Source organism: Vulpes vulpes, chromosome 3 (genome assembly GCF_048418805.1).
Source record: "Vulpes vulpes isolate BD-2025 chromosome 3, VulVul3, whole genome shotgun sequence".
Taxonomy (NCBI): domain Eukaryota; kingdom Metazoa; phylum Chordata; class Mammalia; order Carnivora; family Canidae; genus Vulpes; species Vulpes vulpes.
Window position 1 is genome coordinate 131,643,445 of NC_132782.1, and position 22,093 is coordinate 131,665,537.

At 34.8% G+C, this 22,093-nt stretch overlaps 1 protein-coding gene across 7 annotated transcripts in view; it reads right to left on the reverse strand.

Moving 5' to 3' along the window:
- Positions 1 to 22,093, reverse strand: part of BTBD8 (BTB domain containing 8) — a 93,575-nt gene that overhangs the window by 12,042 nt on the left and 59,440 nt on the right. For all 7 annotated transcript variants that reach the window (XM_025996492.2, XM_072754628.1, XM_072754630.1 and 4 more), the window contains 6 exons: positions 17,970 to 18,058; positions 17,436 to 17,538; positions 4,439 to 4,621; positions 3,621 to 3,758; positions 2,626 to 2,755; positions 146 to 207 (listed from right to left, as the gene is read on the reverse strand). In XM_025996492.2, coding sequence (XP_025852277.2) covers positions 146 to 207; positions 2,626 to 2,755; positions 3,621 to 3,758; positions 4,439 to 4,621; positions 17,436 to 17,538; positions 17,970 to 18,058 — 705 coding nt within the window. The remainder of the gene's footprint in view (positions 1 to 145; positions 208 to 2,625; positions 2,756 to 3,620; positions 3,759 to 4,438; positions 4,622 to 17,435; positions 17,539 to 17,969; positions 18,059 to 22,093) is intronic.

A 22,093-nucleotide genomic window follows, 5' to 3' on the forward strand; every position in this document is an offset into this window, starting at 1 on the left:
GTGTCTCTCATGAATAAATAAATAAAATCTTTAAAAAAAATCAGCTTTACTTAAAGAATATATTTAAGGAAATCACTGAAATATAAAATAATAAACTTTAAATTATTTAGCATCTTTTTTCAGACCTGTAAAATTTTAAGTTTACCTGAGAACTACTGAATACAGGCTTTTTGCCAAGTCTTCGATCATCACCTTTGTCAAATGCAGCTGTAGAAAGAAACAATTTATTTTTATAGAAAACACTATCATTGCCATAAAACTAGAAGGAAAATAGTATGCTAGCAGAAAAAGGTGGTATTTTAGTGGAAGTAACTTTAAAAAGGCTAAAAGCAATCTAGTACACTTAAATAATTGCATATTATATTTTAGATTTTTTTTTTAAGAATCTCATTTTCAATCTTATTTTCTCGTCTCTGGATTTTACATTATTAGAATAAGTAAATGTAAAATCTTAGGAGAAGATTCATACATTTACAAAAAAACAATTTTATCAAGCTGTAAAATTATAATTGGTTTCATTAAGTTATCCAAATTTCAAAAAATCTCAGGTTGTGGCAAATTAATATTTTATAAATTATTAAATATAAGAAAGTGTCTATCCTAAAAAAATGTAAAAATACTCTGTTGAAATTGACTACAAATATTTCCTGGTTTTGCAGGTTTTTCATGAGGAAAAAGGAAAGAAAAGAGAAAAAAATAAGATACTGTTGGAAAATAAAACAAACAACCCTCAAACCCATTATCATTCTTTTTAGAATTACTTAAAAACTCACTTTCTAGATTGGGTTTATATGGGAATTATTGCAGAGCTCATGTTTTTATGTTCTTCAAGTAAGAATTTGAATGACGTCAGGAAAATATATAGAAATAATGAGATGAGAGCTATAAATATAGTTCAGCTAATGTATTTCTTTCTTTTGAAGGTTATAGTTCAAACTATTTAAAATATAATTTGAATATAGTCTCCAAAAATTATTTAATATTTATTAAAACAGCTGATAAAAATATATTAAATTATACGTAACACTCCCATTGTATCTTCTATTTGTGTTTTATAGAATCTGTGCTACAAGACAAAGCAGGATCCTAGAAAATGGCATTATAAGGACTGATTTACAGTAAGCAAATGACTTTGCACAATCCTATACAAAAAGAAATTAATATAGGATTTCTCCCAAAGGTCAGTAACTCAATTAGACTATAAGAAATGCTATAACAAAGACAACCTAGAATCACTCCTTTTTCTGGGGTTTCCCAATGCAGTAACTATCCGTAAGTCAGGACTCATTATAATTCAGCATACTGAAGATTAAAAAAATATTATTACGCTGATAGGATAGATTGAAAAGTTCTTTTTGACAATTAGTACAATTACCAATAATTTTGTTTTACATATGTGTGTACTTATATGTATTTGCATTATTTTTAATTAACATCTTATAGAATTAAAATAAAGAACATTGTTTAAGGCATAACTTAACTATGAAATCCTTTAAAATGAAGAAAAACAAAGTTTACTACCAATCAGAAGAGAGTTGAATGACACCTACTCATGGAATGCTGATCTTATCCTATTTCTTCATATTGAATAATTTCATAGTAAAAATTAACTGTCATCTAAAAATCAGTACAGAAATAGTTACAAGAAAAAATCTCAAATTCCTGAAGACCTTGAGATTTTCATTATTTCATGATTTTGTTCTTTCATTATTTTGTTGGAATGTCTTTGAAAAGTGCTCTTCAGTTCACATCTAGCTACACTATCATGTTATGCTCAAAATGCAAAACAGAGCAAATCATATTCTGACTATTCCATTAAAGAATTTAACATATCTATGTACTATCAAGAAATATATCACATATGGCTTTCATGTTTTATAGTGCAAAATGTTCGCTTCCTAAAATAGAGTCTCCTAGAATGTTTTTAAAAGTATACTTGCTGAATCTGCAAATATTTTTTCTAAGGCACCTGCTTAAACCCAAAAATAGTCATGAAGCCATTTTTAGTTCCACACCCTCAAAATTTTTATCTTAATGTTTTTGAAACAAACATATATTCTGAGCAATATACATCTTTTGTTTAATGGTAACATTTCAAATGGTACCTATTAAATGTCAGAGACCACTGTGCAGCTCCTGAGGGACACTCCGCAATAGCACACATTGTATCACTGAATCAATCAATTGTGAAATAAAGCCATCTAATTTAGACAAAACCACAAGAAATGATACATTATACAAAACACGGAAAAGCTCTATGACAAAATATATTTAAAAAGGAAGAGAAAGTATGTTTAGTAATATGTTCTATGTGGATTACATTTCCTATACTTCTAATCTCTTCATAAGAATGCTTTTTAAGCAAATTTGGCTGGAATATTGTTGCTAATATAGAGTAGGGTTAAAAACTGATAAACATATATGTAAAGGAAATGAGTCATTTTTTAAGAACAGCAAAGCATGATTTATTAAAACTGCCTAAACATACTATCACTAGTTTCAATTAGCAAGCTATTATTGAACAGAAGCAAACAATGTTAATCCTACCACTTATTAGCATCCTCTCAAAATATCTCTTGCACAAAGATCATAAAATAAGAATAAAAAATCCCAAGGCTAACATACCTGCTTGGATTTTCTGTTGATCATCTGTGCTCATCAGCTTCCAGCTTTCTGTGTGACGAACAGCATAGAAAGACTGAACCAGGAAGATCCACAGCTTATCACGCAGAGCCTGGATCTTGCACGTAAAACCCTGTGTTCAAGCAACAAATCAGCAGCTGGTGAGAGCCACACTGTCATAGCAACCAGTCATTATTCCTTTCCGAATCTACTTACTCCTAAGCTAGATCAATGATGTCATCACTTAGATTTTTAAAATCGTCGAGTACATGTTATTTATGAAGGCTTACTCTTCAAAAACAGAATTTTATAGTGAACACGAAGCTAAACCTTATCCTTTCAACCAAACATTATTTTAAATCACCAATGGCCTTTACATGAATACCTTCTACAGTAAGTCAACTATGACATTACAAGGTCAAATACTCTATGTAATAGTAATAAATATGATGAAATTTTTATCATTCTTGTTAAACAAATACAAAATGTCAATAATTTGCAATAAGCTAACACTAATTACATTTAAAAATAATATTTTAATTTTGCTTTTTCTTAGTCAATCCAATTTTAAATATGATTTTTTCTGAAGATGTAAAGGAATTAAAATATACTATAAAAATAAAAAACAAGGAGTATTGAAAATTCTAAAAAATTATTTAAAATTTTCTGTAAGTTTTATATTTAGGCAATTTAATAGTGACAGGGGAGAAATACAAGTTATGCTGTACCAATTAATATTGTTAGTACCAAACTAACTTTAGAATTAGTGAGTCAAATGCCAAGTTCTGAACTTTTACAATAAGTCTATTGAGAAGTAAATGAAATTTAAAATTTTTTATTTAATAAAAAGCTCTAAGCAGATACAAAACTAGAGCCTATAACCAACCCCCATCACCTAGTTTCAATGAACCATGCAACATTTAAAATGGGCATATATTTTAAAGTCTTGAAACAATTCAATATTATATCATTTAAATGAACTTTATCATTTTCAATACCATTTCCTTTGTATTGTCAGAGTTCAGTAACATGTCCAAAGCCATTAGAAGAGAGCAACTATTCTCAGTGGTAATATTTTCTTCAATTGCTTTTAAAATTTTGTCCAATAGATCAGCTGTGCTGCTCATTGCTTGTGACTACAAAACACAGAAATTTATATTTAATAGGAATACATGTAAAATGTGTAAGAAATGTGAAAGTCTGGCTTAACAATAGGCCATTCATCATAACTGGCCATATGCAGTCAACCAGAAATCTTATTTCCTCTGTTAATAATAATTATAATCACATAATTATAATCATAGCCGTTATTATAAAAATCTTTTTCCTTTAAAAAAAATCTGTAGACACACACACACACACACACATGCACACACTGTTCCTAGGAGCCAAAATAGTCCCAAAAATGGAACTAGAAATAATCAAAATTCTTTATTCAATAACTAAACTTAGGAATAGTGAGTCCCCAGTAAAACTGAGAATTTTGCATGGATCATAACTGTATTACTGACAAAACAATATCTTTTTGACTGATTTCTAAAATATGGCTTATGCTAATTGAGGGCCACTGCTGGCCAGAGTTACATTCTATCTTGCCAGTGCACTCAAACCTGTCCCCTCCTGCCTTCATTATCTTGTGAGCCAAAAATCCTGTCCATCATTGCTCTAAATCCTATACAAGCATGCCATCTGCTATGGAATTTATTTAAGTCACACTAATTTAATCAAAGGCAACCTGCATTTAAAAACTCTTACATAATTGTAATCAGAACACAAAGATGGGGCTAAATATAGGATATAATTTTAGACACATTACCTGTAAGAGAAGAGCAAAATTTTCACTTTGAATGATCGTGGAGAAATTTTTTATAATAAATGCAATACATTCTTCTTGCAGCTGAGATGCCATAGTCAGTGCTACTTCTGTCCACTTCACTCTGGGTAAACTGATGATTAGCCTGTCGCTTTCCATCAGAAGAAAAGCAGCATTCTCATCATTCTTATAATTTTTTAAAAATTGGAAAAAAGTTAGATTACTATTCATAATATAACTTTCTACAAAAATACTTTTCTTATGATGTTTCCTGCAAAAAAAATCCCAAAATTCCAGGTAGCAAATGTCTTTGTCATTACTTAAAATACTTATTTATTCATCCATTCAGAATTATCCAAAAGGGCAAACTTTGAGCTGGGAATAAACTACCTCTAAAAGATGACTAAAACAAGCCTGAGAGCAGAGATATAACTACAAAGAAAAACTTGACCTCTCTGAGATTTTGACTATTAAATTAGTTTTTGTGCTTATAGATATCATTCATAACTGTATGCCTACACTGACAAAACCTTCTTTTCTGACTATAAAATACATGTTATTACAAATTTAGAAAGGCTAAAAATTACTTATATTCTCCAGTGATTTTCTTTCTCCTTCTAATTAGGTAAGACTCTATATTTTATTCATTTAATGTTGATTCATTTTTATACCACAGGAAAAAAATATTCATGAATACTGATCTCTCTAGTAGAATGACAATTTACAAATACTATGTGCTCCAAGGAAAAGGAAAAAATGGCAACATACACATTACTGTATCTTATTCATATTTGATTTCTAGTTCTTAAAACAATCCTTAGTAAATAACTGCTTAACAGTTATTTAAACCTGATAGATTGTAGTAGACTGAAAAAACATGGCCACAAATTCTTTGTAGCTTCATCTGTAAAAATTCTTTGGAATTTATTTACTCATTCCTTGAATCTAGACTGGCCTTTTCACTTGCTTACACAAATAGTGGCACTGTGCAAGTTCCAGAGCCAAGGTTTTTAAGAAGCCCTGCGGATTCTGTCTTTATGCTGTTGCAATTGTGGGACCACAAGGCCATGAAGAAGATGGGTAAGGAGACCCTATAGAGTAGAAACCCAAGCTCCAACTTAGCCACCAGCTGAAAGCAGTTGCAGAATGAACTCAGGAAGAATTAGAAGAATCACCCAGTCAACCCACAGAATTGTGAGAAATAATTATAATTTTAAATCTCTTAGTTTTGGAGTAGTTTGTTACAGAACAATAAATAACTGATAAATCTGGAAGTGACAGGCTGAAATCCTCAACATAGGCTGCATGATGTAAACTTTGCACACCCTCTGTATGTTTCAGATCTCAACTCTATCTTCCCTCATCTCTGGCCCTACGTCAGATTCCTTTTACACATGCCATCAGAGAACTGTCCCTTTTCTTTTGGGTAATTGATTCCTTTGTAATTATTTGATCATGAACACAACTACTTGATTAATATCTGTCTTTCTCACTAGGCTGTATGTTTACTGAGCATAAAACCATGTCTGTTTTGGCTCACCACTATATCCCCAGGGCCTAGTATAGAATTGGGTTATAGTAGACCCTCAAATATTTCTTCATTTCTTAGCATCATCAGAGAGTGACAGTCTATATGTGAATTCCTAAGCTGAATTAAGTTTAATCCTTGAACAAAACTTTTTAACATTTTACCCACTTACCAAGAATTCTTTTAAAATATATTATATAATTCCTTGCCTTATTAGAGTAAAAAAAATCATACATTGATATAATTCTTTTTTTTTTGATACCATCATCCTTTTCTCCTTTATGACATCCTGAATAACTGTGCTTTTAGGCAGTAAGTCCAATTTGCTCTACTGTAGGGATTGTTCTGGTGGTGAAGCCAAATGTAGGGTATTCAAATAAACGTGGTAAGTGTCTACAAAGTGCTTACTATACACATAATGTCATGTGCTATAATTTTTTGATAACTTTTAAAAAATACAGATACATAGTTATAATAATTTAGGTTGGAACCTACTGGAAAACCAAAATATGGAAATAAATGATAATATAAGTGGTATGTGATCTTATTCCATGCAGATCTGAATATACAACATTAAATGTTAGAGTTCAAAGGAAGAAAATGTAATACTTTTCTAGACCAAATATATAAAATTTTAATCCAATAGTTAATATAACATATGCTCCAAACTTTAATATATAAAGGGCAGTACTAAGTTTCTTTCCTTTTCCTTCCCCAAGCCACCCATTTTCCCTCCTCCCAATTAATATTATTTATTTTCTGCATCTTTCCAAAGCTATTTCATACATACTCACCCAAGAAATATATGTAATATTGCCTTAATTTTACTCAAATGAGGCAACAATATGCATAATACTCTCTACCTTGTCCTTCAAACTCAGTGTCCATCCTAAATATTTTTCTAATCTGAATATGATGAAGAGCCTTTTTATTTTTTTAACAGCTAGCACTAGCCCACAATATGGATATGTCATTCAACCAATCCTCTACGTAGATTTACATTGTTTCTAATTTTTTGCTGTTACAATGTTGTAACAAAATATCTTGTAGATGAAATTATTTCACACAGATGTGAATATTTCTACAGGATAAATTCCTAGAAACAGAATTGCTGGGTCAATACTATTTGTTTTGGCCTAAGTTCTGCCTGAACCCTGAGTCTGAGAAATAGGCTTATATGAAGATAGTTTATTTTGGGAAGTGATCCCAAGAGAATCTGAGGCATTAGAAGAGTGAAACAGAGGAGGGAAAGCCAAAGAAAGGGTATGTTTTCTAGCTCCTTACAACTCAGTGTGAGCCACAGCATCTGCATCACTTGGAGCTTGTTAGAAATAGAATCACAGGCTCTACCTCTGACTTATTGAATAAGAATATACATGTAACCAGGATTCTTTTTTTTTTTAAAAAAGGATTTTATTTATTTATTCATGAGACACACAGAGAGAGAGAGGCAGAGACACAGGCAGAGGGAGAAGCAGGCTCCATGAAGGGAGTCCGACGTGGGACTCGGTCCCAGGTCTCCAGGATCACGCCTTGGGCTGAAGGTGGCGCTAAACTGCTGAGCCACCCAGGCTGCCCTGTAACCAAGATTCTGAAGTGTTTTGTGTATATACTGAAGTCTGATGAGCACTAATATAGCATTCACTATTACAGGCAACTGGGGCTCAATCTTCCTGGGGACCCTCTGAAGAGCCACAGAGAATGCACTTTGAATTATTCCGCCCAAGGGACAAAACAAGGAAACATTTAACCACTGGCTCCCATCTCCCATTAGTCAAGGCTTATCCCCTGTGGTGTTAATTTCCTTCTACTTCCAGGTTTGCATGCCAGAATTACTGAGTTGTAGGTACCCTTTGTGGAGTGATAGTGAAGCCTTAGGACAGAAAGTGAGAAATATGTGATGTGCCTGAGGGAAAGTGCTGTTGGACGGCACGCATATGCAGCTGGATCCTGCAGCAATGGCTGGAGTTCACACATTGGCCAAGAGGATATGAGGTGGGGCACCAGAAGTATCCTAAACACTGCCAATATATATTCAATAAAGAACTGTTTTCCAAACTGCAGATTTCTCTCCTAGCAACCTAGGGAAATATTTTTCGTGGCTTATGATCAGCATTAGAAAACAAAACGGAGAGAAAAGAGAAAAATAGGAAATATCAGTACATCGTGTAATAATAGTAAGTATTCTTTTGTAAAACTTGTTTCAGTTTTGTATGTTTGAGTGTACTAGGTTACAATGTAAAAAAGAAATTCCTAGTCGCAGTCAAAAAGTGTGAAAAACACAGCAAAAGTTATACTACTTATTTTCATTCTAAAAGATAGAAAATGGTTTGATATTGTAATTTTCATGTCCATTTCTCTTAAATGAAGTGAGATTTATTCATCAAATTAAGAAGTGTTTGTATTTTCTTTGCAAATGATCTAATTTTGCCCTATTTTTAATAATCAACTTGTAGAAATCCTCTATATTAGGAAAATTAGAATCAAAAGTATGATATGAACTGTGATTTGTCTTTTGACTTTGCATATGGTCATTTTTACTACATAGAAATCTTCCATTTTTATGTAATCAAAAATATTTAAGGCTTCTGAATTGTATATCTCTACTCACCTGCCAAGGTTATAATTCTCCCAGAGTTTATTGTAGTATTTTAATTTTTTTCCCCTTCATATTCAAACCTTTGATCTATTTGGAATATATCGCTGGCATACCAGGATATGAAGAATAGATCCAACTTAAAATTTTTCCAGCTAGCTTCCTGGTTGTCTTAATATCCTATACTGAAAAAACACTATGATTCATATCATTTCCTAATCCTTATGATACTGCATTAATCAAATAGGTCTTTTTTTTTAATTTTTTATTTATTTATTTTTGATAGTCACACAGAGAGAGAGAGAGAGAGAGAGAGAGAGGCAGAGACATAGGCAGAGGGAGAAGCAGGCTCCATGCACCGGGAGCCCGACGTGGGATTCAATCCTGGGTCTCCAGGATCGCGCCCTGGGCCAAAGGCAGGCGCCAAACCGCTGCGCCACCCAGGGATCCCAATCAAATAGGTCTTAAGCTATCCTTTGGCCTTAGGACTAATAGCATAATATATATAACTTTGGTTTTTCACCCTAGGGACCATGCCCATACCTACTTTTGTTTTAACTTTCCTAAATTTAAAAACTCTTCATAATTTGTTTTAAAGGGCTTAAACAGGGCACCTGGGTGGTTCAGTGGTTGAGCATCTGCCTTTGGCTCAGGTCATGATCCTGGGGTCCTGGGATCGAGTCCCACATCAGACCCTTGCAGGGAGCCTGCTTCTCCCTCTACCTGTATCTCTGCTTCTCTCTCTGTCTCTCATGAATAAATAAAAAAATCTTTAAAAAAAATAAAGGGCTTAAAGTATTTTGACACAGAAAAATTTAATGTTTTGAAATAGTTCAAGTAATTACACATTATAAAATCATAACTTTTCTGACACCTCTCTCTTATACTCATGCCTCCACCCTGCTTTCTCTTCTCAAAAGCAATGGTCATACATCACATCTTACTGAACTGCTGCAAATTGATCAAGAAAGAGAAAAACCTTAAAGTCTCTCAAATTAATAAAAAACAAACAAAACCCTCAAAATATAGTTCAATGCAGCATTTTCTTATCTCCCTTGGTATATGACAGTGTTGGTCATGTCACCAATGGAGTAAAGTGCCCACCATAGCACATGTACCTGAACTGAATTAGAACTAAAGGAGACTACAAAGATCACCTGCTCTTTCACTTTTTGAATAACTTATTTCCATTTTAAATTTGAAAAAATTAAAAATATTCTATAAAAATTTTTGAATATAGTTGACATACAATGTTACATTAATTTCAGGTGTACAACATAACGATCCAATTTTCCTAAACATTGTTATGCTCACCATAGTGTAGCTCCCATCTGTCATCAAGCAATGCTATTACAATACCACTGACTATACTCCCTAAACTGTGCCTTTTATTCTCATGACTTATTCATTCCATGACTAGAAGCTTGTATCAACCACTCCCTTTTACCCATTTTGCTTATCCTCTTATCCTTTCCTTCTAGCGACCCCCAATAGGTCTGATCTTGCTTTTTAAAAATTTATTCATTTTTTTTAGATTCCAAATATAAGTGAAATCATATGGCATTTGGTTTTCTTAGTCTGACTTATTTCACTTAGCATAATCCCTTCTAGGTCCATTCACATTGTCATCCTTTTTATGGCTGCCTAACATTCCTGTAAGTGTGTGTGTATGTCTGTATATCATCTTTATCCATTTGTCTATCAATGGACATTTAGGTTGCTTCCATATCTTAGTTATTGTAAATGATGTAGCAATAAACACAGAGGTGCATATCTTCTTCGAATCAGTGTTCTCATTTTCTTTTGGGTAAATATCCAGCAGTGGAATTACTGGACCATATGGTATTTCTGTTTTTAATTTTCTGAGGAATCTCTATACTGTTTTCCACAGTGCCTGCACCAGTTTGCATTCCTACCTATAGTGCATGAGGGTTTCTTTTTCTCCACATCCTCTCCAACACTGGTTATTTCTTATCTTTTTAGTAACTAGTAATTCTGCCTGGTGTGAAATGATATCTAATTCTGGTTTTGATTTGCATTTCCCTGATAATTAGTAATACTGAGCATCTTTTCATGTGTCTGTTAGCCATTTGTATGTCTTCTTTGGAAAAAATGCCTATTCAGGTCTTCTGCCCATTTTTCAATTGGACTGTTTGTTTTTTGATGTTGAGCTGTAGAAGTTCTTCATATATTTTGGATATTAACCCCTTATTGGATATATCACTTGCAAGTATCTTCTCTGACTCAGTAGGTTGCGTTGTTTTTTTGTTTTTGTGATGCTTTCCCTCACTGTGCAAAACCTTTTTATTTTGATGTAGTCCTAGTAATTTATTCTTGCTTTTGTTTCCCTTGCCTGAGGAGACCTATCTAGAAAAATGTTGCCATGACCCTGTTAGACACATTATTGCCTATGTTCTCCATTAGAATTTTTATGGTTTCAGGTTCCACATTTAGGTCTTTAATCCCTTTTGAGTTTATTTTTGTGTTAGAAACTGGCCCAGTTTCATTCTTTCACTTGTAGTTGTCCAGTTTTCCCAGCACTGCTTAAAAATATCCTATTTTTTAAAATCAAAAGCTAAGTATATTTTACTGATAAAATATGAAGAGTTTATGAAGTTAATGTTTCTTAAAGCTTGACTATTCACAAAGAAAGACATAATTTCGCATATTCATTATAATCACCAAGATACCAAAGGCCACTGGATATTTGGCTATTCTGATGTTTACCTTTTCATCTATTGTGAAAGGAAAAAATGAACATTCATAAAGTTTATAAGAACCTAACTAGAGTTATATGCCTCTCTCTCTCTCTCTCTCTCTCTCTCTGTCACTATCATAAATAAATAAAAATTAAAAGAAAAAAAAAAGGGATCCCTGGGTGGCGCAGCGGTTTAGTGCCTGCCTTTGGCCCAGGGCGCGATCCTGGAGATCCGGAATCGAATCCCACGTCAGGCTCCCGGTGCATGGAGCCTGCTTCTCCCACTGCCTGTGTCTCTGCCTCTCTCTCTCTCTCTCTCTCTCTCTCTCTCTCTCTCTGTGTGTGACTATCATAAATAAATAAAAATTAAAAAAAAATAAAATATTGTAACAGAGGTAGAGGCATAGTTTGGAGGGCTTATTCTTCAATTAAATTCACATACTTACCACTTGTAAAAAATAGACTTTTTAACAAGACATCTAGTTAAGATCCCTCCCAATCTGGCCTTACCCTCTCCCCAGACTTACCTCTTCTCATTCCAGTAACAGCAGAATATTGGAACTGCCTGCCACCAGCTCTCTGGTATAATTTAGAAGTTTGTCAGGAATATCCTAATGTACTTCTGTTATTTTGAAATTATCCTCACTTCAGCTTCATCTCAAATTACTGCTCTCATCCTTCTAATCAGAATCAATTGTTTTTACCTCTGTGATCCCAGTACATACCTGAATTATAACATATTTATCCATTCATTTATTTACCTATTTGACAATTCATATTGCATGGCCTAAACTGGGGTTACCAGGATAAATTAGAACACGGAACTTTTTTCCTTTTCAAATTTTTATTAAATTCTATGTAGCTAACATACAGTTCAATATTGGTTTCAGGAACATAATTCAGTGATGCATCACTAACATACAACACCTGCTCATCAAATCAAGTGCCCTCCTTAATAATTACCCATCACATATCTAGCCCACCCCCACCTACCTCAATCAACCCACAGTTTGTTCTGTTTTTACGAGTCTCTTATAGTTTTCCTTTTTTTTTTTTTGCCCCTTATGTTCATCTGTTTTGTTTCTTAAATTCCATGTGAGTGAAAGCATACAGTATTTGTCTTTCTCTGACTGACTTATTTTGCTTAGCACAATACACTCTAGCTCCATCCATGTCATTGCAAATGGCAAGATTTCATTCTTTTGATGGCTGAGTAATATTCCATTGTGTATATATACATCTTATTTATCCACTCATCAGTTGATGGACATTTGGGCTTTCTCCATAGTTTGGCTATTATTGATAATGCTGCCATAAATATCAGGCTGCATATACCTGTTCAAGTCTGTATTTTTTTTTATCCCTTGGGTAAATACCTAGTAGTGCAATTGCTGGATTGTAGGGTAGTTCTATTTTTTACTTTTTGAGGAACCTTCATACTATCTTCCAGAGTGGCTATACCAGCTTGCATTCCCACCAAGCAGGGTAAGAGGGTTCCCCTTTCTCTGCATCCTTGCCAACACCTGTTGTTTCTTATATTGCTAGTTTTAGCCATTCTGGCAGGTGCAAGGTGGTAACTCATCATGGTTTTGATTTGTATTTCCCTGATAATGATGTTGAGCATCTTTTCATGTGTCTGTTAGTCATGTTTTCTTTAGGAAATTGTCTATTCATGTCTTCTGCCTATTTCTTAACTAGATTGTTTTTTGGGGTGTTGAGTTTGATAAGTCCTCTATAGATTTTGGATATTAACTCTATCTGATATGTCATTTACAAATATCTTCTCCCATTCCATAAAGGGCCTTTTAGTTTTCTTGCTTGTTTCTTTTGCTATGAAGAAGCTTTTTATCTTCATGAAGTCCCAATAGTTCTTTTTTTTTTTTTTTTTTTTTGCTTTTGTTTTCCTTGCCTCTGGACACATGTCTAGGAAGAATTTGCTACAGCTGAGGTCAAAGAGGCCACTGCCTGTGTTCTCCTCAAAGATTTTGATGATTTCCTGTCTCACATTCAGGTCTTTCATCCATTTTGAATTTATTTTTGTGTATGATATAAGAAAATGGTTCAGTTCCATTCTTCTGCATGTTGCTGCTCTCAACACCATTTGTTGAAGAGACTTTCTTTTTCCCATTGGATGTTCTTTCCTGCTTTGTCAAAGATCAATTGACCATATAGTTGTGGGTCCCCTTCTGGGTGCTCTATTGTATTCCATTGATCTATGTGTCTATTTTTGTGTCAGTACCATACTGTCTTGATGATTACAGCTTAGTAATTTAGCTTGAAATCTGGAATTGTGATGTCTTTTGTTTTGTTTTCTTTCTTCAGGATTTTGTGCTTTTGTGGTTCCACACAAACTTTAGGATTGTTTGTTCTAGCTTTGTGAAAAATGCTGGTGATATTTTGATAGGGATTGCATTAAATGTGGACATTGCTTTGGGTAGTATAGACAGTTAAAAATGTTTATTCTTGGGGGATCCCTGGGTGGCTCAGCGGTTTAGCACCTGCCTTTGGCCCAGGGCACGATCCTGGTGTCCCGGGATTGAGTCCCGCGTTGGGCTCCCGGCATGAAGCCTACTTCTCCCTCTGCCTGTGTCCGTGTCTCTGCCCCTCTCTCTCTCTCTCTAGGTCTATCATGAATGAATAAATAAAATCTTTTAAAAAAATGTTTATTCTTCCAATCCACAATTGTGGAATATTTTTCCTTTTCTTTGTGTCCTCTTCAATTTCTTTCATAAGTGTTCTATAGTTTAAGAGTACAGACCTTTTAACCTCTTCAGTTAGGTTTATTCCTAGGTATATTATTGTTTTTGGTGTAATTACAAATGGGATCCATGCCCTGATTTTTCTCTGCTTCATTATGGATATACAGACATGTGACAGATTTTTGTACATTGATTTTATAACCTGCAACTTTGCAGAATTCACGTATTACTTCTAGCAGTTTTTTTTGTTTTTTGTTTTTGTTTTTGTTTTTGGTGGACTCTCAGGTTTCCTACATAGAGTATCATGATGTCTGCAAATAGGGAAAGTTTGACTTCTTCCTTGCCAATTCTGATGCCTTTTTTTTTTTTCTTTGTGTTGTCTGATTCCTGAGGATAAGACTTCCAGTACTATGTTAAATAGTAATGGTGAGAGTGTACACCCTTGTTCCTGACCATAGGGGAAAGGCTCTCAGTTTTTCCCCACTGAAGATGATATTAGCTGTGGGTCTTTCATATATGGCCCTTATGATGTAGAGGTATGTTCCAACTATCCCTACTTTGTTGAGGGTTTTTATCAAGAATAGATGCTATATTTTGAACTTAATGTTAGTACTCACATAGTCTAATTTGTATTTTAGTTAGTTATTTAAATGCCTTTTTTCGGGGATCCCCGGGTGGCTCAGCCGTTTAGCGCCTGCCTTTGGCCCCGGGCACGATCCTGGAGTCCCAGGATCGAGTCCCACATCGGGCTCCTGGCATGGAGCCTGCTTCTCCCTCCGCCTACGTCTCTGCCTCTCTCTCTCTCTCTCTCTCTCTCTCCCTCTCTCTATGTCTATCATGAATAAATAAAATCTTTTTTTAAAAAAATGCCTTTTTTCTATCAACTTGTGAAATGATGGAGTCAAGGTCCACACTTCTTCAGAAAAAATCTTTGCCCACAGTGAAGACCTAGCATATTATCTTTAGAATGGCAGCAATTTTCAACGTGGATGGAACTGGAGGGTATTATGCTGAGTGAAATAAGTCAATCGGAGAAGGACAAACACTGTATGTTCTCATTCATTTGGGGAATATAAATAATAGTGAAAGGGAATATAAAGGAAGGGAAAAGAAATGTTGGGAAATATCAGGAAGGGAGACAGAACATAAAGACTCCTAACTCTGGGAAACGAACTAGGGGTGGTGGAAGGGGAAGAGGGCGGGTGTTGGAGGGGAATGGGTGACGGGCACTGAGGCGGACACTTGACGGGATGAGCACTGGGTGTTTTTCTGTATGTTGGTAAATTGAACACCAATAAAAATTAATTTAAAAAAAAAGTTGAAAAATCAAAAAAAATAGAATGGCAGCAATTTGTTTTAATATCTGCTTTGTCATTTACTGATATTGTGAACTTAAATAAAGCACTTACTTCTCTGATTATCTTTTCTGATATATAAAAGAGAGATAAGGGTACCTGTCTTATATAAAATTTTTAAAATGAAAGTATTTTTTGAACTGTGAAGATCTAAAAACACCTATTAAATAATAATGACAGTAGTAGTAATAGTAAGTGATGTTTCTACTTCTAGTAAACTGAATTATAGCTAGGCCATTTGTTTGCCTTCATGAACAGGGAGTAACTACTTACTGATCAAGAAACTAATCCAAAATATTAAGCAACAAAACTACACAGTCCTTCATTAGCATAAATATAGATTTATATTTATTTTTTGCAATGGTATCTCACTAGCTGGTGGCCTACCCCAGTTAGATTTAGATGTATCTTCCATGTAACCCAGTCTGATGTATCATTTAGGGTTCAATCAGAGAAAGAGAACCACTAGGAGTTAAATATATATATATATATGAATCTGTTACAGGGATTTGACCATATTCAATTGCAGGAGCTGGCTACTGATGTAGTTTGAAGACCACAGGGAAGGCAGCTAAGGGAAGACAGATATAGGACAGCAAGAACAAGCTGACATCCAAGTGCACAAGCTAAAACCTACAAGAATGGACTCATTTCAGTTCTCAGTTCCTCCAACCTGGATTAGATGGATGTCCTTCAGGAGATTCTGGTGCCCTTCATCATGGAACTAAACATATCCCCAGCAGAGGGGTAACGAAAGCCAAAAAAGGACACACGGCATGGTGGAGCAGTTGCAGCCTGTCTGCTGTTTCATTTCAACAAGGTGAGCCAGTAAACAAGCAACATGTATGAGATAAAAGTGCCTACCCCAACAGTCCTGGTGTTTAAATAAAAAAAGGCTGCTGCTTCACTTTTACCCTTCAAATCTCACGCCAAATTGTCTCTCGGACCACTTCAACTGGAAACATTCAAAGAGGAAAATTCTGGGAAGCATAGTTCATCAGAGCCAAGCTGACAATGTTACAAAACCACTGTAGTCTGCCCTTTGTCAGCTTGGCACCCATACACTTCTCTTTATACAATACTTAATTCTCAAATGGAAACAATAACAAAGTTGTGTTTTTACCTAACTTAGTATAACTATCCTCTATACAACAAATATGCTAACCTTTTCCCTATAAGAGGATATAAAACCCCTTTTTTGTCTTTGGGTGATATTTATTGTTTCCAGACTGATTCACGCTTCCCTTTGGTATCCTATAACTTTAACATGGAAATATGAAATTAACTATTATTAATGCCTCTTATATTAGATGGTAGAGATATGAGACAGTAGAAAAAGTATACACAAATACTGGTTTATATAAACAAATATTCAAATAAAAAAGGGAAATGAGTATTTATATCATCACCACTATAGCACTCATTTCTGTAACTGGTAACTTGGTTATAGCTGGTATTTATCAAGCCAGCTGTTTCAGGATGATATAAAACATGGAAAGGCCATTGAAATCAGGAGCATCGGCTCACTGCCAGACTTGATTTACTGTGGAGTTTATTAGTCACAAGTGATGCTGTGTGAAATACCATGATTGTGAAAAAAGCTGTCTTTAAGTCCATGAATAGTGGTTTTAGCAGAAACACTGGAGGCAAGGAAAGCAAATATATAGCCAGAGCAAATGTCTACTCCACTGAGAAAGGAGCACTGCCTTTTCCATGATGAAATGGTCCGATATAATTAACTGGCCGCCACGTAAATCCTCTTGGGAAATGTTGCCATAGAGAAGTTTCAGTGTTATATCCCAATCTACCTTAGTGAGTGAAAATCCATGTTGTTGATACCAATGTACAATCTCCATCTATGGCACCATCCTCCTTTTGTTCATGAATCAAAATATACTTCTCAGTGGTTCTGTATCTCTGAACCCTAACTAATGAATCTGGTACAGGGGAACAGAATCTTAAGGACAGGTTTTCAACTGGTTCTGTGTTATCTGGAATTGCTTTTCTCATCTTGTTTTTATAATATAATTTTATATTTATATTTAAAACATTGAAAGTACCTATATAAAACCAAATAAACTTTTTGATGACAAACACAAAGAAGGATATTCAGGTTATACTTACTAAAGACTGAATCAACATATTAAGACAACTTTTCTGAATCTCAGGAGGTACATTTGCAAAACTTCTCTCAGACCAAAACCTTGCAAAATGCTTTACAATCCATCTGTTAAAAAAAAATCAAAGAATCCTGAGTTAGAGAAATATTTTTAATTATGATACTCAAATAATACTTTTATTTTCCATGACATAAGTTGTACACATATATGTGGATGACTAACCCTTATAATTAATTTTGTGAGTTCTCTGATGGACTTAATTATCCTTCCTTTTCTGTGAACACATTTTAAATCCACCGAGTTATAGGCACAGATTTTAACATAAATAATTATGGTTCAGCTAAAATAAAATTGATCCCAAGCACCTTGAGTAATATCTAAGTCAATACTTCTCCTCACAATTGTTACAATGAGTTAAGCACTAAGCTACATAGTGTGCCCAAGAAAATAGGCCAGTTCCAAAATTTCTCAGAAAATTAGGAGATGGAAGAACAAAGTCCCTACATCAATAGTATCAACACTACTTCAGATCACTTACTTCATGCAGTCAGCAAAAAGACTGTCCACTCCAACTGTATGAGCAATAATCAGGCATTGTAATACAGACGCCAACCTTCTGGAAACCGGCTAAAATTGATAGAAAACAACACATGTATTATTTTTCAATTTACAGAGGTAAAAGTGTTTGGTTCATAAAGATGACCTGATTTATATACCTAAACTATAGAATAAATGTTTATGATTCAAAAATCTGTTCTTTCAAAATTATCACTAACAACTTTTAGTTTTATAGAATGGCATTTGAGCTCTCAGTGTCAGAATGCATACAAGTTTTTTGTTTTTTGTTTTTAGATTTTTTTAAATTTATTTATTCACGATAGACACAGAGAGAGAAAGAGAGGCAGAGATGTAGGCAGAGGGAGAAGCAGGCCCCATGCCAGGAGCCCGACGTGGGACTCAATCCCGGGACTCCAGGATCGCGCCCTGAGCCAAAGGCAGGCACTAACCCTCTGAGCCACCCAGGGATCCCCTACAAGTTTTATTCTAATTTCATTTAGCTTAATTTTATTTGTTTTATTTAAATTCCATTTAATTTTATTTAAATTCAATTAGCCAACATACGGTACTCCATTAGCCTCAGATATAGTGTTCAACAATTCATCAGTTGTGTATATTTAAATTCAATTTAGTTAACATATAATGTATTATTAGTTTCAGAGGTAGAATTTAGTGGACTCATCAGTTGCACATAACATCCAGTATTCATTCCATCATGTGCCCTCCTTAATATCCATCAGCCAGTTATGCCATCCCCCTACCTACCTCTCTTTCAGCAACCCTCAGTTTATTTCCTATAGTTAAGAGTCTCTTATGGTTTGTCTCCCTTGGTTTTCATCTTATTTTTCCTTCCTTTCCCTGTGTTCATCTGTTTTGTTTCTTAAATTCCACATATGAGTAAAGTCATATGATATTTGTCTCTGACTTACTTTGCTTACATTTAGCTTAATTTTTTGTAAAATGGTATAATAATTTCTAGCACATCTCAGTGCAATGCAACCATATGGTCTAATCCACTTCGTATAAACATAACTCTAAGTATATATGCAAGGGGAGGTCCTACACTGACCTCAGACAAAATTATAGAAGTTAATTAGATCATAATTATATAACACATTTTTAAAAGCTCAAATACAGAAGTAAAGAATCAAATAAAATGTAGATATAAATAGTGACAACTCACTGCTCTTGGTGTTAAGCCTCTGTGTGACATATAGCCCGTATCATTTATTTTCAGGTTTTGGATTATTTCCTAAGCCTATCTATTGCCTATTAGGGTGAACAGAGTTCAGTTTCTCTCTGTACACATTCATTTGTTGTAATGCGAGGTTTATACACTTAATAAAGACCACTAATCAGTCAATTTATGGATATCGTCTCTAAATGTGTCCTTCTGAAGATCCCGTGCTCTCAGAGAAGAGCAGAAGCTTCTTCTGAATTGCATCCAGCATTGTATTTCTAATAAGGTCAGTGATTTCCAACTTTTAAAATTATGAATTGCTATTATTTGAGTTTCTAATACAATTCTCCTAAAAGTATATTAGTGTTTAATAAATCGAATATAAATATTTTGCTTTGTATATTAACAATTTGATTATCCCCTTTAAGATAACTGGAGGTAGGGATCCCTGGGTGGCGCAGCGGTTTGGCGCCTGCCTTTGGCCCAGGGCACGATCCTGGAGACCCGGGATCGAATCCCACGTCGGGCTCCCGGTGCATGGAGCCTGCTTCTCCCTCTGCCTGTGTCTCTGCCTCTCTCTCTCTCTCTCTCTCTCTGTGTGTGTGACTATCATAAATAAACTTAAAAAAAAAAAAGATAACTGGAGGTACTCTAGGTTATTCTAAAATCAGAAATGGCTGTCACTATATAGATTATACAGAGATAATTCTACAAAGTTAAATAATTTGGTTTTCTGAGCCACTTTAGATAAGAGTATCAAACTCATGCGAAGAAACAACTGGTATAAACAAAAACACTCAGAGTCTAAAAAAACTGCAAAAGTAAACACAAGAGTTAAAAAAAGTCTAGCAATCTAATTCTATTTAGGAATAACCAACCATTTACAATGTGAAGTCCATTAATTGATGTATAACTTTAAAATTTTTTCCATAAAAAATATTAAAATACAAAGTAACTTACTTAAAGCAGAGACTAGCAAACTATACTTGTGAGCCAATCTAGTTCACCACTGTTTTTGTGAATAAAGTTTTATCCAAACACTGTTACACTGTTTCATTTACATATTGTCTATAGTTGCTTTTCTTCCAGAAGGCAGAGCCCAGAAGCTGTGATAGAGAACAAATAGCCCACAAAGCCTATAGTATTTGCTATCTGGCCTTTTACAGAAAAAGTCTACTGACCACTGGCTTAGGTTAACTTTAGCTCTCTGAGAATTGTAATTATATAAAAATGCCAATTCCCAAGGGTTTTGTAACAGGATGACTGACTTTTAGTCATTCAAAATCTGCCTGCAGAATCTGGGAAGATGTGCATTTAAATTACTACCTAAAATACGTTTTTAAGAGGTGGAAAGGGGCGTGTGGCTGGCTCAGTCAATTATAAACGTCCAATTCTTGGACACTTATATTTTGGCTCAGGTCATGATCTCATGGATCATGGGATCAAGCCCTATGTGGGGCTCCCTACTCAGTGGGAAATCTGCTTGAAGATTCTGTCCCTCTACCCTTCTCATCACTCGCGCACCTGCGTGTGCTCCCTTCTCACTCTCTCAAGTAAATAAATAAATCTTAAAAAAAAAAAGAGGTGGCAAAAAAATATGTAATGTAATGCTATGATTCTATAAATGGCTATATAATTAACCAGATGCAACATGGTAGTAGGTTGACGTCACTTAGTTTGCTCTACTTAAGATGTCAATGACTTTTGCTGATGACTCTTTTAGGAGCAGACTGAATTTCACCCTAGTCTCTTAGTGGATAAAGATTCTTCCAGTGGTTCATGATGCACAATGCTTCCCTAGGTGGATACAGCATCATTTGGCCCTATACCAGCATTCTCTAATCTCACATACCCACTAGGGTTCTCCTCCTGCCCATTGTACCATGTATAACTGGGGTAGGGTGGACGCCCCATACTTCTTCAATGTATGACAATAGCTATCGTCCCTAATCACCAAGCTTATACTGGCTTCTCCCTTTAAAAATCTCCATATTAGAGTATACTCTCACTGGTTTCTAAGGCATATTCCAGGCTCTTGGAAGAAATCTCTTACCATTTTCTTTTATTCTTTAATGGAAGCTCCAGAGTGGGCTGGTTTTAGAGATATGGTATATGTCCATGTTAGAGATAAGACATATCTCCTCATTGCAGATACCCTCTATCTTTAATCTTTATTCAGGATATGCTTGTATCTTCCTCCTAACTTTCACTTGGCTGGGAGATGAGGGAAGCAGATGAATGAGAAGGAAAATCTTTCATCAAAATTCTTCACCTTCTACATATTTGAGGATACCACTTACTACCCTCCTTCTTCTAGTTCCCTTACTTCTAGAGGCTGGAATGAATGGCTGATTAAAGGTGGCTGAGAAGTTTAACTTTTTCAGTAAACCCTGAGTGGGTGGTAGTGGAGGTGGTGCTATATGCAACTATTCATGGCTCTGTTTTAGTACATGGAGTGCTTTCTCAGCTACAACTTATATAGAGGTAGGAAAAGTCTTACCTAACACAAAAATCTAAACTTAAATGTTAAATTATTTAAATTACCTAATTAAAATTCATACAATGCATACTGTTGCCTCAAGTACCCAATAAGAAGGGAATGATGTAAAACAATTTTGTTAAGATTGTTATTACTAAAGTAATACATGACCATTGTAGAAAATGTAGAAAAGCATAATTAGAAAATAAAAAATAGGGTAGCCTGAGTGGCTCAGCGGTTTAGCGCCGCCTTCAGCCCAGGGCACGATCCTGGAGACCAGGGATCAAGTCCCACATCAGGCTCCCTGCATGGAGCCTGCTTCTCCCTCTGCCTATCTCTGTGTCTCTCGTGAATAAATAAGTAAAATCTTAAAAAGAATAAATAACCTATCAGTCACAGAATAAATTAAGACAATGGAAAATCTAAGAATAATGTACAAAACGGG